The following is a 16,029-nucleotide window of genomic DNA, read 5'->3' as shown; positions in this document are numbered from 1 at the left end:
AAGCCAACCAGTCAAATATTGCCTATCAAGCTTCCATATCTAGTAGACCTTTTTTTTCCCCTATCATTCCAAAAGCCACTTCCAGGGTCCAAAAGCATCCTTAGTCACTTTAAGTTGAGGCCTACAACCCATGTCAACGAACCCGAAAGCCTATCTTGTGTGATCTTCAGACGAACACTCCCGACATGTGAAAATGATGATACAGCCCACAATACTCACGTCGCGAGCCATCTTGTTAGTCTTCATCTCTGTATCATTAATGACGAGGAAAATTATAAAATACGTCCCCGAACCCGCGGCTGTAGAAATCACAATGACCCAGAGAACAGGTGCCACGATACCGCAACACTATTCTATCAACAACTAACAGTTAAACATCAACAAGAAAGATATCAACTTCTAAAAATTTGCTCTTTACATCAAAATGTCCAGCCAAGCAGCTTTGTATCTTATTCATCACGTTTTCCTCCCGCCCCAATTGCCCCAGACAGATGATTTCAGTGTCAAGAATGAAACCGTTTTGCTCCATTGCGTTCGAGACGCTTTAGTCAAGTTTTGCAGCTTTGTTCCAAAGATCAGCGTGGAGGCCGTGGCAGCAGCTGGTGAGCTGATGGAGGCCATGATTCGCGTTCATCGGCCTCGAGGAGAGGATCCAGCTGTCGACGAGGATGAGTTGCTCGAAATGCTGCACAAGCTACCCAGACAAGGTAAGTTTTCCAACACGATTCTCGGTCTTCTGGCAGCACTGATTCTATTCAAGGCGCAATGTCAACGATTCCTCTCAACATTAGCGCCCAGAATGCCGGGGTCCTGATCACCAAAGTCCACAACTCGGTCCGCTTGGAGGCGTTTGAGCTATCTTCAACCAACGAAGCTGCCATGGCGACTTCTGGTCGTCTCCGCAGGACCTTCCCCGGTGTCGGTGTGACCGTCGATCTTGAAAAGTTCAACCAACTGGGCTTCAAAGAGACTCTCGCGGAAACCTTGGCGACCATGAGCTTTCAACGGGCTGCGGGAACCCAGCCATGCGCCAAAAAGGCGGGGAAACTTCACGAAGAAAGCCGTGACACTACCCACCCGAAGATGGTCACGGAGCTCCTCTACGCCTTCTTGCTCGCCGTCGGTCATCCTCTCGACGAAGCGAGAATTTCTAAGAACACCCGTGACGAGGTCAACTGGAACAACACCTTGCTCCCGTGGCGTCGTTCTCCCACATGGCTGCTTGTTCGCGTCAGTCTGCAGCTGATCTTCGGCAGGCTGGCTGACCCCGACAACAGCCTTTACAAATCATTCATGGCCTTCTTCATGGCTGAGATCCTCCATAATAGCCTGGAATCTACCGTTCAGTCCAACTTGCAGTCCGACCTCTTGCTGTGCATGGTCGCCAAGCTGTCCAGGCGGCTGCTCAAGCTTACATCGGAGCCTGTCCCCGCCGCTCTCGACCACGTTCGCGAGACCATGCGTCAAGCAAACAAACTGTTGTCGGACCGCTGGCTCAACATCCAGAAGCAGGACTCGCCTGGCCTCGGCAAAGAGTTAGGAGCTCTAGAGGCGTCGGATTTTGAGAAGGACTCCATCATGCATCTCCCCGAGCTCGATGACTTCCTGGCTTCTTTTGCCAGGCGAGGCACCCAGACAGCAGCCTCCCACTTCAGCCCTTCATGGACGGTGTCATTGTATGACTCTTCGTTGCTACCGTCCGAGGTAGTTGTACCAGACAATGCACACTTGTCTCTACACCTGACGGCTTTTGAGGCTTGGGTTGGCAAAAATCTGCAGACATGGTTTGCAGGACATAAGACTACTGCCAACACATGTTCTCAGCTCCGAAGCCTCATCGAAGACTACCACGGCAAGGCCAGCACGTTCTATGGAGATAAAAGTAATCCCGAATTAATCTCCATCATGTTGTTAACGATCTTGGAACTCTGGATCGTCTGCGACAAGGCTACAATCCAGATTCATCCACTACTCAGGAACTTTGATCCCGAGATCCCCTTGGGCCTTTTCCAGAACTTGCTCCTTACGACCAGGGCCCATTTGGAGAGACTGCATAACGCCGAGTCGTATGTTAGAGAGCGCCTTGAGAAGTGCGAGTCGAGATCCTCTGCTCCAAACATTTACACGACATATGGATCCTCTGGGTGTTTTTCCGTTCGTTACTTCGATCAGTCCGTCAAACACCAGTCTCTTCGGAGCGAAATCGAAGAGCAGGCACGGAAAGACCGTGAGCGCAAGAAAAACAAGCTGCGCAGATTGAAAGATAAGTACGACGATCTCATGAGGAAGTATCACGCGAGCTCTTGCGAGTATTACCAGGGTTACAACAAAATAACGGGCGTTCCCTTTAAGGCTCACAGCCGCTATTGCTCGCGTTGTTCATATTTCGAACAAGCCAACAGCTTGCAGATCGAAATCCACGAGTGGCCGCTTCCGAACGGGCTGCTTGCCTTGAAGTCGACGGTCTTCGAGCTGTCCGTCCCCGAAGGCTTTGGAAGCTGGCGCGAAGCCAGTATCTACTTTCTGTTCAACGTCCTGAAAGTTTGTTTCAACTGTGAAGGACGGCCTCGCTCACACCATTTCTTGAAGGGCTACCAAGGCCTTTCTCGGTATTTTCAAAGCAACGTGAGCAGTCAACACATCAGTCTTCTCTCGGAGGACAAACCCCATATGGCGACACATCGGAGGATGGTTTCTGTTTCAACGGCTACTGAGTCTTCGGTTTGCGTCATCAACGGGCTTCACTACGCATGCTACGACGGTCGACGGTCCTGCTTTCTTACTCCGTTCCGACCTACAGACACGATCCCAAAGGATTGCACTTACAAGATGCCTCCGGCCTCAAAACACGTCCAGGAATACATTTTTCGTCCTTCGTCCATGCCCAGCGGTCCTCCACCAAACACAATACTGGCGAACCTACACGAGTGCCCCGATGACATGACGATCGAGGAATTTAAGGCCATCGCTTCCATTCCTCTTGGATACAATATCCAATTGAGAAATATCATGATTCAACTCTTCTCCCCTTCAGTGGACTTCAACCGAAGGGAAACTGTTCTCGTCATTCAGCAGTGTATCTACCAAGCTGGCCCACCTAACAAATCCGCGTCTCGATGTGCCCACGATATCTGCGAGGATGAGAAATTCGCCTCAAGGATGATGGAAGGCCTTTTCGAGGCAACACAACGCTTCGAAGAGAACTGGCAGTCATCCGCCGCCTTGACGGCTTTCACAGCCCTTGCTCGCTGTCTCCTTTCCCTGACTCCTTCCTCCGACATCCAGCGAGAATGCATCAGATTCCTGTCAAAAGCGAGAGACGTCACGTTTTCTTGGGCACAGGGTCTGAAGATCAAGGCCCAGGAGTCGTCAGTCGACGTTGACAAGCTGGAGTTCCAGCGCAGGGCTCTCGAGTCCTACTTGATCTGCGCGGACACGTTCAACATTGACGAGAGGTTCCAAGACGCCGTCTTCTCGGGCAATGCAAGCGTCTCTACGTTTCTCCAGTGCTCTATCAACATCCAGGAGGGTGCCCAGGCTCTTCTGGCTTCTCTCGATGCGTCAGTTCAGTATCTTCATTCCCGCTGGCAGAGAACATCTTTCCTACATTGCAGGTTTCTCAGAGAGCGGATTATGTCCGGGGGAAGCCCCGGGCTAGATGACGCGATCTCCGCGTCCTGGTCCGTTTACCAGCCAAGTCGCGTGTGGGAACAAGTATCAGTGAAGCATAGATCATGGTTGACCAGCATCACCGCGTCTCCAAGACCGATGGTGGTGCATTTCTGTCTTCTTACCGGGGAGTTTCTGGTCGACGGCGTTCCCCTGAATCGTCTGCCGAAAGACTACCTCGATCATGAGTCTTACAAATCCCTTTTTGGGTCCTTGTCAGCCGAGATTATGCCCACGCCGGTTCCGGGTATGCGATTCTCTCTCAAGCGACGATACGCAGGCTACCTGGTCCACTTGGGTCTCACCCATGGCCCCGGGCGAACTGTGCCAGATTTCTTGGTGCAGGCCTCGAGAGGTAATTTCAACTACGAGTTGGTTCCAAAACGGTGTCTCAGGGGCAGTTTACCGACCAAGTTCGTGGAGGATTATGTCCATTGGTGGGACTACACGGGGGAGTGTGTCGAGTTTCGCGATAACAAGGCTCCATGGCTGCTTGCGACATCGCACTGGAGGCTTACAAGGGTTCACTACGACAGCAAGTGGCAGCTTGTCCGAGACGACTCTACACTTGTCGATGTACGCAGTCAATCGGCTCAGCTGATTTCCACAATCTTTCGGCCGCTCGAAGACCCTTATTGGATCCACATAGTCCGCAGAAAGTCGGACTCGTCAGTCGCCGTGGAACTCCCTCGAGCTCGTTTGGAATTCGGTTATGCTCCTCGTCAGCCGCCTTCTATACTTTCACGGCAGTACCGAGGGATGTCAGTTGACCCCGACCAGTTCATTGGCACACTGGTTGGCCTGAAAGACAAGCTGGTCCTGAGAGACGACCAACCTCGCCATCCAGCCATCCCTGCACGCCGAAAGGTTCTCGTGCTTGAGGGACGGGTATCGTTCGCAAAGACGAAAGATCATGTCGAAGTTTGTATTTCCAAAGGCGACGCTGCGAGAGTGCATGCCTACGAAGTGGACGATAGACTCGCGAGGCTCGTCAGCAACGAAAGCCGGCAGAGCAATCTGTTCCTTTCCTACCTGCATGCTCTGACATCTTTTGCGATTCCTGACCCCCTCACGGAGAGAACGGGAACAGAACAGGCCTTGTCCATTCTCAGCTCGGCCTCGGTTAAGTCGTTCGACGTGCTGACGGGAGAGAACATCAACATCCTGAGCAAGCTTGCCCAGCTCACACCGGGTAGAAGATTTTACCCTGCCAGCGAGCGCGTTATGCAGACCATTACCTGGGACTCCCAGTTGGGATTCTTGGCACAGCAAGGCCTATTCCTAGGCCATGTGCAATCCATCTTCAAGCAGGCGGAGAGATCCAAGTTCTTCCACCCGGAATGTTACGTTAGCCCACCAGATCCAGAACCGAACCGAGTGGACTCCTATCTCCTCAAACGAGACATTCTCCGTTCATCAACGTTTCGGGTGTCCGGGTTCGGGGCGGAGAGCTTCAGTCTGCATCACGATGCTCCTTACGCCGCAAGAGACCGTGCCGGATCCTCTGCAAGCTCGCAGGCTTTCAAGATTGGGCAGCTTGTCTTTTCGGAGGAGCCCGTTCTAATAGAGTCCTTACCCACGGGCATGGAGAGTCTTCTTTGGAATTTCCTAAGCAACAGCACCTCGGTTTCGGGCAGCGACTGCGACCTCCCTACCGCGCAAGTCACCTATGACGCAGACCTCCTGTCGAAGAACTCCTCGCTAGACTTCATAACCTCTAACTGGATCGGCCTACAAAAGAGCCTGAGGACATCTGTCAACAAGCACCACTTGATGATGTGGCTGGCGACGCTTGCCTTTGCACAGAACACGGACACGGCTGTGCTTCAGACGTTGGCCTCTTCACAAACGAGCCAGCACGTTGCCGGTGTTTCCGCCCCAGGGGGCGTTCTCTTCGATCTTCGAGATGGCTGTACGTTCGATGCAACCCGGATACGTGCGCGTTTAGAAGACAGCTGTGTCCCTTTTGACGAAAGCCCGGAGCCGCGTCTACACCAGCGGGTGCATGAGTCCGATTACGCTTTTATGCAACGCCAGGAGAAAGACTACCAGGCCAATCTGAGGCGCGCGGTTGACGCCCTTCTGGATATTCTTCGGTCTCAGTGGCCGTGCAAAGTTCCAAAGATACCGCCGAACCACTCCGAAAAGTGCCATTGGGATATGTACGTCCGGGTTAAAGAAGCACTGCCCGGCATCCAGGCACTCTTTAAGACATGGTACGACAATCTTCAATTCAAGGACTACCTAGGAGAGATCGTTCGATCGATGCCATCACAGATTAAGCCTCGAACCCTGAAGAAGTCTTTAATGGCAACGCCATGCCCCGCTCTGTCCTCAAGACCACGTTTTGTCAGCGAAGATGCCCTCTTCAAGAGCTGTCAACCACCTTCCATTGTGACGGAACCCCGGATCTTTGACCTTGAGTCAGTTCATAAGCACCAGAGGCGAGACTACCGGCTCCCAAGCCTGCTTTCCAGCCTCTCCAGGAAGACTTTGGGAGAGTACCAAGCAAGATATATTCAAGACCTCGAATCAAGCTCGGACGCTTTACAGAGACGCCAGCTCACAGAGAGTCGGTCTGACTCTCTGGACGACGACTTGGAGAGTCGGCTGTGTTCCTATTTGCAGGTTTGGAGTGATCACACCCAGAAGCTCCTTGGTCTCATTATGGACACACTCTTCGATTTACCAGCAATCGGCCCATCTAAGTGTGCCACGCACATCTTTGATTACTACCAACGCCCCAGACTCTCGGTGTCGTCTCTTCTACAACGGCTGAACCACGTACATCTCAACAATACCCCCGTCGCATGGAGGGATTGCTTGATCCAGTTTGGCCTAACTCTATCCCAACTTCAGCGCGCGGAACGAATGGTGGCCTCGTTGGGAGATCCGATCGCGCTAGAGAACGAGCTACGAAACCCTGGGCACACCAATTGGTCTCCCAGAGACTACCCAGATACTCTTCTCTTGGAAGTCGAAAGCAGCATCACGGTTCGAGAGGTCCAGGAGAACATTGCCGAAAAGATGAGGAGCCCGCCCGGAAACGAGAACGCCGTCATGCAGTTGAACATGGGAGAGGGGAAATCCTCCGTCATCGTTCCGATGGTTGCAGCAGCCCTCGCAGACGGATCGTGTCTCGTCAGGGTCATTGTGGCCAAGCCTCAGTCCAAGCAAATGCTTCAGATGATGGTATCGAAGCTGGGCGGCCTTCTCGACAGGCGCATCTTCCATATCCCATTCTCCCGAGCGGTAAGGGTCGATATTTCTGAAACGACGGCAATCCAGGCCATCTTTCAAGACTGCATGGACTGCCGAGGCATCCTACTAGTTCAGCCGGAGCACATCCTATCTTTCCAACTGATGGCTATCGAGACAGCCATCTTGAGGAAGGCAAGCGTGAGTCAGTCTCTGGTAAGAGCCAAAGACTTTCTTGGTCGTGTCTCTCGCGATATTGTGGATGAAAGCGACGAGAACTTCAGCGTCAAATTCGAGCTCGTCTACACCATGGGAACTCAGAGGCCGGTTGAGTTCAGCCCCGACCGGTGGGTGTGCATACAACAAGTCCTTGAGGTTGTGAGGAAGTTCCTTCCAGAGGTTCAAAAAGCCCATGCCGACTCGATAGAAGTGTCTGCGCAACATGACGGCTGTTTCCCTAGGACGCGGATCCTACAAGAAAGCGCCAGAGATCTGCTCCTCGGCCTTGTGGCTCGCCATCTCAGCAAAGCTGGCTCAAAAGGTCTTCCGATGGCCATTCAGTCTTCTCACGTACAGAATGCCGTGTTCACCTACATATACAAGACCGACTTGTCCAAATCTGAGATCGACGCGGTTGAAACGTCCGAACTCTGGTCCTCCTCGACCAAGGACGCGATTCTGCTCTTGCGAGGGCTCATCTCCAGCCAAATACTCGGTTTCGTGTTTTGTCAGAAGAGATGGAGGGTTGACTATGGACTTGATCACAACAGACGTCCCAGCACGCGACTTGCAGTGCCGTACCGAGCAAAGGACAACCCAAGCGCCCGGTCCGAGTTCAGCCATCCAGACGTCATCGTCATTCTAACATCTCTTAGTTACTATTATGGTGGACTGGACGATTCTGAGCTTTTCATGAGCTTTGAGCATCTTACGCGATCAGATCAGGCCGATATGGAGTACGGCTACTGGGTAAAGGACAGTCACAACCTACCGGTAGCTTTTCAACAGCTCACGGGAATCAACCTCGAAGACCGCCAGCAATGCGTCGAACAGGTCTTTCCCTGCATTCGCTTTTCCAAGGGGACGATCGACTACTTCCTTCAACACATTGTCTTTCCCAAGGAGATGAAGGAGTTCCCGCACAAGCTTTCGGCCTCCGGGTGGGACATTGGGGCGAAGAAGGTCAACGCAACCACGGGCTTCAGCGGGACAAACGACTCCCGGGCGTTTCTCCCTTTGAGCGTCAAACAGCTCGATCTTCCAGAGCAGAAGCCGACCAACGCGCTGGTTCTGGAATACCTTCTCCAGAACGAGAACTCGGTAGCATTGATGCCGGCGGTCAAAGGTTCCGACAAGTCAGTCGCTGAGACACTGTTGGAAATGGTTGTTCGACTGGACCCGCCGGCCCGTGTCATTCTCGACGTCGGCGCTCAGATACTAGAGCTGGATAACCTGGGAGTTGCGAAACGGTGGCTTCAGATGATGGACAACCACGAAATGACACAGGCTGTTATTTTCTGTGACGAGGACGATCACATCTGCGTCGTCGACCGCAGGGGCCGAGTTGAGAGCTTCCAGACGTCTCCGTTTGCCAACCAGACCGATGTCTGTCTTGTGTTCTTAGATGAGGCGCACACCAGAGGAACAGACCTCAAGCTCCCCGGAGGATACCGAGCTGCCGTGACACTGGGAGCCAACCTGACGAAGGACAGACTAGTCCAAGGCAAGTCAATCAACACCCCCCCTGATAGCCTCCCTCTGACAAGATTCCTAAGCTTGCATGCGGATGCGGAAGCTCGGAAAGGGACAATCTGTGGTCTTCTGCGTTCCCGACGAAATCCGGCAAAAGATTACGGCAAGGTCACAGAATAGCGGCGACACGGCCATAACCGTAGCTCACATCTTGGAGTGGTCCATCTCTGAGACCTTTGCGGATCTCCAGAGAGGCATTTGGCTGTGGGCAAACCAGGGCCGCCGCTACCAGCGACACGAAATCCTGTGGGACGAGGCTCGAGTTGATGCCGAAGAAACCGAACTGAGCCAGACACAGGCCGAAGAATTCCTCGAGGAAGAGGCCCAGACCATTGAGGTACGATACAGGCCAGGCCATCAGCTCGACACTTCGCAAATCAGTCTGGACAATGAGCATTGCGCCGACGCCATCACCCAGAGGCTGCGTCAATTCGGGGGTCTCAAGCTCGAGTCGACGACGTTTCGCGAGGAGCAGGAGCGAGAGTTGTCACCCGAGGTCGAACAGGAACGAGAAGTGCAGAAACCTCCTCATGCGACACCCGCCGAACACGCGATACATCCGGATGTCAGAGCATTCATCTCCAAGGGGACTGTTGTGAAGGACTCCCCAGCCTTCCTTTTCGCTTTCCAGGCGTTGTCGGACACCAGTGCTGCCCAATATTACGACGTCGCCAAATTTCCCCCGAGTCTTTTGGTCACGACAGATTTCACCCGCACTATTATTCCGGTGGGAAAAGGACACACCTCAGACCTGTTCCAGAGACCTGTGCAGTGGATCTTGACAACGGCGTCGAGTGCGGGAGTCGTTGAGCAAGCAGTGGTCATCAGTCCATATGAGGCGCAAGAGCTTTTGCCGGAGATACGAGTTTCGAGACATGTCTCTCTGCATCTGTACGCGCCACGCCCAAATATTGGATACCGCCCGCTAGACACTCTGAGGCTCCACACAACGCCTCACCAGCCTATTCCAAGAGTCATGCCGGAAGTCTTTACGAACGAGCTCAATTTGTTCTCGGGCCAGCTTTACATGAAGTCGATGAATGAGTATCTCAGCGTTCGCCGCTTCTTAGGCCTGAGGTCGGCGGATCAGAAGGACTCTGAGCCCGAACTCTCTGGCTCGTCTACGAATGTCATGGACACTGAAACGCCTAATTTGATCAAGTTCCTGCGCGTTCTTACGATGAAGATCAGGAGGAATTGCGAGTCGATCGACAAGACGCACCTGGGAAGGATTTTGGATCACAGAACGCTTGATGATTCGGATTTTGCAAATGGTATGGACATGGACATGTAATCAATCGATAGAGGTGCGACTGAAGTTGCGCAGAGTTCAGCCCTTGGAGCGTGTATGTATATGAGTAAGTGAAGTTATTTTGATATGTCAGTCACGGTAGCAGTGTCATTATTCAGAACTCGCTGCACCTTATGCATGAACATGAGATGACGAGCAAGCTTTCTTCTCTTTCAATCACTTTCTTGTAATTTAGCGCGCTGAAGCAGCAGTTGAACAGTCCGCTACTGCGATACGACCAAGTCTCCTCGTCCACCCTGCCCCATACTGGGAAACACTTTGCAACATATATGGAAACATTGGCGCGGCCATCCAACCCAATCTCGAATATGTCCAGAAATGGGTTTTTTTTTACTCATTATATAGACCCAGAATTACGCCCCAGTCTGTTTCTTTACATGACCGCATTGCGGCTGGCCTTGACCCTCATTCAGGATACCAGTTTGGAGCAGTCTGCAAGCTTCCCCAGGTCGTTTCCCATGATGCTCATCTTCGCCATCCTGCTCACAATGATTAGTGACAGAGTTTCAAGCAATGCGAATGACATCGAACTCACGCCAGCTTGAACGCGGAATTCCACCGCGTTTGGCTCGCCCCAAACCCCTTCCAGATGTTCTTGGTCTCCCGCGAGTTGCTGAGGGCGACGTCGCTGCCCAACGAGGTCGGCGTCATCTCTTGGAACGTCTCGGGGTAGAACACGGTGCTGTCCAGCTTCTCGGGGGTCGAATCGAAAGACAGCTCCTGGATGCTCTGACCCGCGCTGTGCGCCCCGACGAGGGCCACGAGATCCGTGGCCGTGAAGCCCTTCTTCTTGAAGGCGGTTATCTGGGAGGCGGCGTCGGAGTCTTGCGTGGGCAGCGTGCCCTCGGCATTAGGTATAGCGGAATCCTTTCGCCCGACGAAGAAGTAGACTCTGGGACCCCCGCAGGCCGCAACTCCGAAGGCTATGGGCTCCCGTTAGCATAGCTCGATGCTATCCATCAAGCCAGACGGCTGGCATGACGCCGCTTACCTGCTGCCGCTTGAATCATGTCGGCGGTGCTGACGTTGTAGGCAATGGCCTTTTCGCCCAGTAACTCGCAGATGGGCTGCATCTGTACATTCTCTTCCCTGTCGAGACACTCGTTGGCCAAGATCAGAGAGCCGTCGCAGGATCCAGGGAAGCAATCATGGAACGCGGCGCGCATTGCCTGTCTCGCCTCGGAGGGACATCCTGCAAAGGAGCTTCTCAGGTCTGCAGCAACCTTGTTCCATACAGGGGGGCAGGATCGTGCGTGGCATGTTGCGGTAAAGGCAAGAATAATTGCAAGTAATAAAGAAGTAAGCCTGTATGAAGAAGGCATGATTGAAACGGTCCCCAAGAGATGAGGTAGGAAAAAGGAGAGCTGCAAGACTTGTGATGGTGTTGCAATATTAACTTACCTCATGTTCAGGGACGTCCTATAGAGCTATAAGACTGTCTTGTCATCTGGTGGTCTCCAAGGATAGACTACCAAACGCCAGTCTTCATCCTCCCTAGAACGTTCTCGTCTCTGCTTGGACGTTTACAGAAAACGCTACTGTTTTATTAAGGACGTTGGTGTCTTGGGAGTGGCCGCCTGAGAACACTAAGTCTACCTCCTCCTGAACGGAAGATCGCAACGGAGAGAAAGGGGACGACATAGCTAAACACTGGGAGCTTGATTTTAGCTTTTCGACGGACTGGTCTCCTAAGGCGGCCTCCCTCTTCCAGCAATGGTTCATGGGACTCTCCATGGAACCGTCAATTGCGCACGGCTCTACAACAGGTGAGTGTGGTTACGCGAAGGGCGCCACCAGTGACTAGTCGGCCTTAAGCACTACGTAGCTCGTGAGCCCAACCCGCGTTCTAGCCCCAGTTGTCGTTCGAAGAGGCTAGCGGGAAGCAAAAATAGTTCCATCATCACAATATGCTTTACCTAGCTCAGGAGAAAGTTGAGAACTAGTCCAAAATGCAGACGGCCAAAATGCAGACGGCGTGCGCGCTGTGCTGCGGGGGACAAGATCCGCAACCTTATCGGGCCCCCAGGCCATGTTTCCTTGATCTGCCAGATGTGTATATTCGCGTTGGCGTTCTAAGCGACTCGGGCTGGATCTGTTCTACAGGAGTTGCCTGAAACATATAGCTCTCGCACTTGGAAGTCTAGAGGAAAGTAAGAACGGACTTGGTGAAGAACGATGACGAGAGCACTGTAAACGAAGGAGTACATGAAGTCGCTCAAGTCCCCAGTCAAGTCTTCATTGCCATTCACAACATTCAGTAGCTGTTCAACGCATCATTCGCTTATTCGTTACGCCACTCTCTTTCATCATGGTCACTCTCTACTCCGCACTTCGCAGCTTGCCTGCGGTGGTGCTCGTTTTTGCCGCCGTCTCCGAAGCTCAGAATGTTGGCCAATGGGGACCGATGGTCAAGTTCCCAGTTGTCCCCGTCGCCGTGGCTTTGCTTCCCGAGACGGGAAACATGCTGGTCTGGTCCAGCGGTTGGCCGTAAGACAATTTCTTTTTTTTTTTCTCACTGAACGCGGTTGACGTTGGTTTTATATGAGCCCGAGTCAGCATTGCATAACTTACCATGTGGATTGCTAACATTGAGTGGTGGATAGGAACCGCTGGACGACCGCTGGGAATGGAAAGACTTACACGTCGATCTATGATGTCAAAACCGGGAAGGTCAGCGACGCTCTCATTCAGGTAAGTTTCATTCACACTGCTCTTCATCCAATACCCTCCCGAACTTTCCAAATCGCAGGGCCAGAGGTCATAAGGAGAACATCGGTCCGCTAACACGGACATGTGGAACAGAACACGCAGCACGACATGTTCTGTCCCGGCACCTCCATGGACGAAAACGGGCGCATCATAGTTACCGGAGGTTCTAGTGCCTCAAAGACCAGTGTCCTTGACTTCAAGAAGGGCGAGTTCTCTTCGTGGACTCCGTTGTCCAATATGCAGATTTCCAGAGGATATCAGTCGAGCTGCACCACGTAAGCATATCTTGTGGCTCCTCACAACCAACCTGTTGCTGATATAAAAACTCGAATTAGTTCCGAAGGCAAGATCTTCGTGATTGGCGGCTCCTTCTCTGGAGCCGGCAGACGGGACGGCGAGGTGTACGACCCCAAGGCCAACACTTGGACGAAGCTGGCCGGGTGCCCGGTCAAGCCTCTGGTCATGCAGCGAGGGTTGTTCCCCGACAGCCACGCCTGGTTGTGGTCTTGGAAGAATGGAACCGTTCTCCATGCTGGTCCGGCCAAGCAGATGAACTGGTACTACACCAAGGGCACCGGCGCGAACACGCCCGCCGGCTTGCGAGGTGCCGATGACGACTCCATGTGTGGTGTCTCCGTCATGTACGACGCGGTGGCAGGAAAGATCTTCACGTGAGTCATGAGCAAGCTCCATGTCCTAGATTCCCGGATCTGATCTGTGTCCCCCTAGCTACGGTGGTGGCAAGGCCTATACCGGCGTCGCGTCGAGCAGCAACGCACACATCCTGACCCTCGGCGAGCCCGGCCAAGCGGTCCAGGTCCAGAAGTTGCAGAACGGCAAGTTCAACCGCGGCTTTGCCAACGCGGTCGTCATGCCGGACGGCAAGATCTGGGTCGTGGGCGGGATGCGGCAGATGCAGCTCTTTTCGGACAGCACTCCCCAGCTCACCCCGGAGCTGTTCGACCCGGCCACGGGCGTCTTTACTCCGACGACGCCGCACACTGTTCCCCGCAACTACCACTCCACGGCGCTGTTGATGGCGGATGCCACGATCTGGTCCGGCGGCGGCGGTCTCTGCGGCGCCAACTGCAAGGAGAACCACTTCGACGGGCAGTTCTGGTCGCCGCCGTACCTGTTCGAAGCCGACGGCAAGACCCCGGCCAAGCGGCCGGTTATCCAAGACCTTTCGGAGACCACCGTGAAGGCTGGAGCCGCCATCACGGTCACCATGCAGGATGCCGGCGCGTACACCTTCAGTATGATCCGCGTCAGCGCGACCACCCACACCGTCAACACGGACCAGCGGCGCATCCCCCTCGATGGACAGGACGGTGGCGACGGCCAGGCGTTCACTGTCAATGTCCCGGCCGACTACGGCGTGGCCGTCCCCGGGTACTACATGCTTTTCGCCATGAACGAGGCCGGAGTGCCCTGTGTGGCCAAGTTCTTCAAAGTTTCTCTCTGAGGGGGGGAGGCAGCTTTTAGAATGCGCTTCAATGAGTTTGATTACGATCGGAGGGGTCCTTTGAGACTCGAGTAATTCTTTGTATGATATTTACCACGTCGTAGATCTATTTATATTTCTAGTACATCCACCCACGCGAACCTAAATCTATCCTCTTGTCTCTCACCTTCACGATTCTGTTCCCACGGACCAGTGAGAGAAGTATAGAGGCATTGAAGATTATCTCAGTCGAGCAGATTATAAGGTTGGAAACCTCATAGAAAACAACTCCATTAATTGCAAAATGCATCCGCGTCAGAGAATGCAAACGTCATTGTTTTTGATTCAAATACATGTTTTTGGATAAAAATGATACAAGTTGTTCTTTGGACACGCTTTCCGATCGGGGTATTCGCCAGGGCATCGCCAATTCCGAACGAGAGCTTCGTTGTGAATCAGATCATGCCGTCCAGAATATAAGAAAACCAAAAGTACAGAACTATTTGTGATCCACAGCTCTGATACATCGAAAAGAGACTCAAATTCGATTTGCGGTCGACCAGCGTGCAGCCGGAGCCGTCAAGTAGCTTTCGACTTGGACGACGGGCATAGCGCCAAGGGTGGACGAGCTAGCCTGGGAATCGAAGGAGCGACGATTGTCGCTGCGTTGTGCCATCACCCGTTTCGTCGCCCTGGAGGCGGGAGAGAGGTTGAGTGAGAACCGTCTGTTGGGGCTTTGGAAGTTGGGGGTTCATATTAGTTCGGCTGCCTTTGCGCTGTCACACGAGATTCTGATCAGGAAAACATACCTGGGGGCCATTATGATGGATACGTTGAGGAGAGGGGGTTGTAATCAGGTGATTTATGGTTGGAAGTTGGTGTTCGTTTGCTACGCGTCTTGGCTGATCTTTTATGTGGTGATGGTAAAATGCATTCTTCGTCTACAGGATTCTCTGAGTGGTTTAAATAATCTTAGATTCTCGCCCTATTCCAACTACATGTACTCGGCATCGGTAAAGCCTACATCATCAATGTCGATGAAGACCATTTCGTCGCGACCATCATCGCCATACTCGCCACTTGGCAAGATGCTTTTTTCAGTTCCGAACAACAGCTGACTGAAGATCAAACACCGCCATCGCCAATGGTGTTCACAACCAAACGCGGTCACTCGCAATTAACTGCCCTTGGTTGAATACTTTAGGCCGTCATGCGCCACTTCTGATGACGCTCCACAAGGGATCTTCGGGACGCAGTGGCGTGGACCTCTGGTTTACCCCGTGCGGCGCAGTCCAATTGTGATTGCTAGAATCAGCTGGATCAGCAGACTCCGAACTGCCTGGGACCCTTCTTGCATCACCATGCAGGCCAAGCCCACCTTGACCTCTCGAATCATCTGCTATTGGGGAACTTCATTGCGGCCATGAAACCCCCCCGCGAAGCTGACTGCTGACGTAAGTTGAAGGACGTACTTTGATGGCGTTGGGGCACCGAATCGAATGGAGGCTTGGTGATGGAAAAGCATCTTCCTCTGCAGTGTCGAATGCTAATGTTCATGCTTATCGACACCGCCAACTATACATGTGTAGGTTATATTCTGAGTTGTGCCGCTTTGATGATCAGGCTGATCGGTGACGTGGCCAAATACCATTAGTGAAGAATCGAATTGCGGTTAGATGACGTCTCATCATTCACGATGGAGACTTTCAGTCAGCCAACTGGTGTAGTACAGCTTTGAAAAGGGTGGATTTAGACGTCATGCTTTACCCCACGGCAGACCGTGAGCTCTTTGAGTAGGGAGTTCCAAGCCAAGGAGGACGAGTGGGGTGGCAGCCAGCGTTGGTGTCGGTGTCAACTCGCACGCGCCGCCGTTGTTGCTTACTTGGACTTTCCGTCGGCCAACTGAGTACGAAGCCGACGCATCGTTCTTGGGCCAAGAGTGAGA

General features: G+C 53.0%; 3 protein-coding genes across 3 annotated transcripts; 2 read left to right on the top strand and 1 right to left on the bottom strand.

Moving 5' to 3' along the window:
* Positions 1–424: 424 nt before the first annotated feature.
* Positions 425–8,739, top strand: CH63R_11964 (uncharacterized protein; the record flags this gene model as incomplete). Its single annotated transcript, XM_018306938.1, has 2 exons — positions 425–707; positions 761–8,739. 2 exons carry the CDS (start codon positions 425–427, stop codon positions 8,737–8,739), a joined length of 8,262 nt encoding a protein of 2,753 aa, XP_018153779.1.
* A 1,601-nt stretch (positions 8,740–10,340) lies between these two features.
* On the bottom strand, positions 10,341–11,253 carry CH63R_11963 (Peroxidase; the record flags this gene model as incomplete). The annotated part of the gene is made up of 3 exons (XM_018306937.1): positions 10,341–10,410; positions 10,467–10,854; positions 10,923–11,253. 3 exons carry the CDS (start codon positions 11,251–11,253, stop codon positions 10,341–10,343), a joined length of 789 nt encoding a protein of 262 aa, XP_018153778.1.
* Positions 11,254–12,239: 986 nt separating this feature from the next.
* Positions 12,240–14,105, top strand: CH63R_11962 (Kelch domain-containing protein; the record flags this gene model as incomplete). Its single annotated transcript, XM_018306936.1, has 5 exons — positions 12,240–12,418; positions 12,535–12,622; positions 12,734–12,915; positions 12,976–13,311; positions 13,370–14,105. 5 exons carry the CDS (start codon positions 12,240–12,242, stop codon positions 14,103–14,105), a joined length of 1,521 nt encoding a protein of 506 aa, XP_018153777.1.
* Between the last annotated feature and the right edge of the window lie 1,924 nt (positions 14,106–16,029).

This window comes from Colletotrichum higginsianum, chromosome 8, assembly GCF_001672515.1.
Source record: "Colletotrichum higginsianum IMI 349063 chromosome 8, whole genome shotgun sequence".
Classification (NCBI taxonomy): Eukaryota; Fungi; Ascomycota; class Sordariomycetes; order Glomerellales; family Glomerellaceae; genus Colletotrichum; species Colletotrichum higginsianum.
The sequence above is the reverse complement of the archived record's forward strand: the minus strand, read 5'-3'. Positions and strand labels throughout refer to the sequence as shown.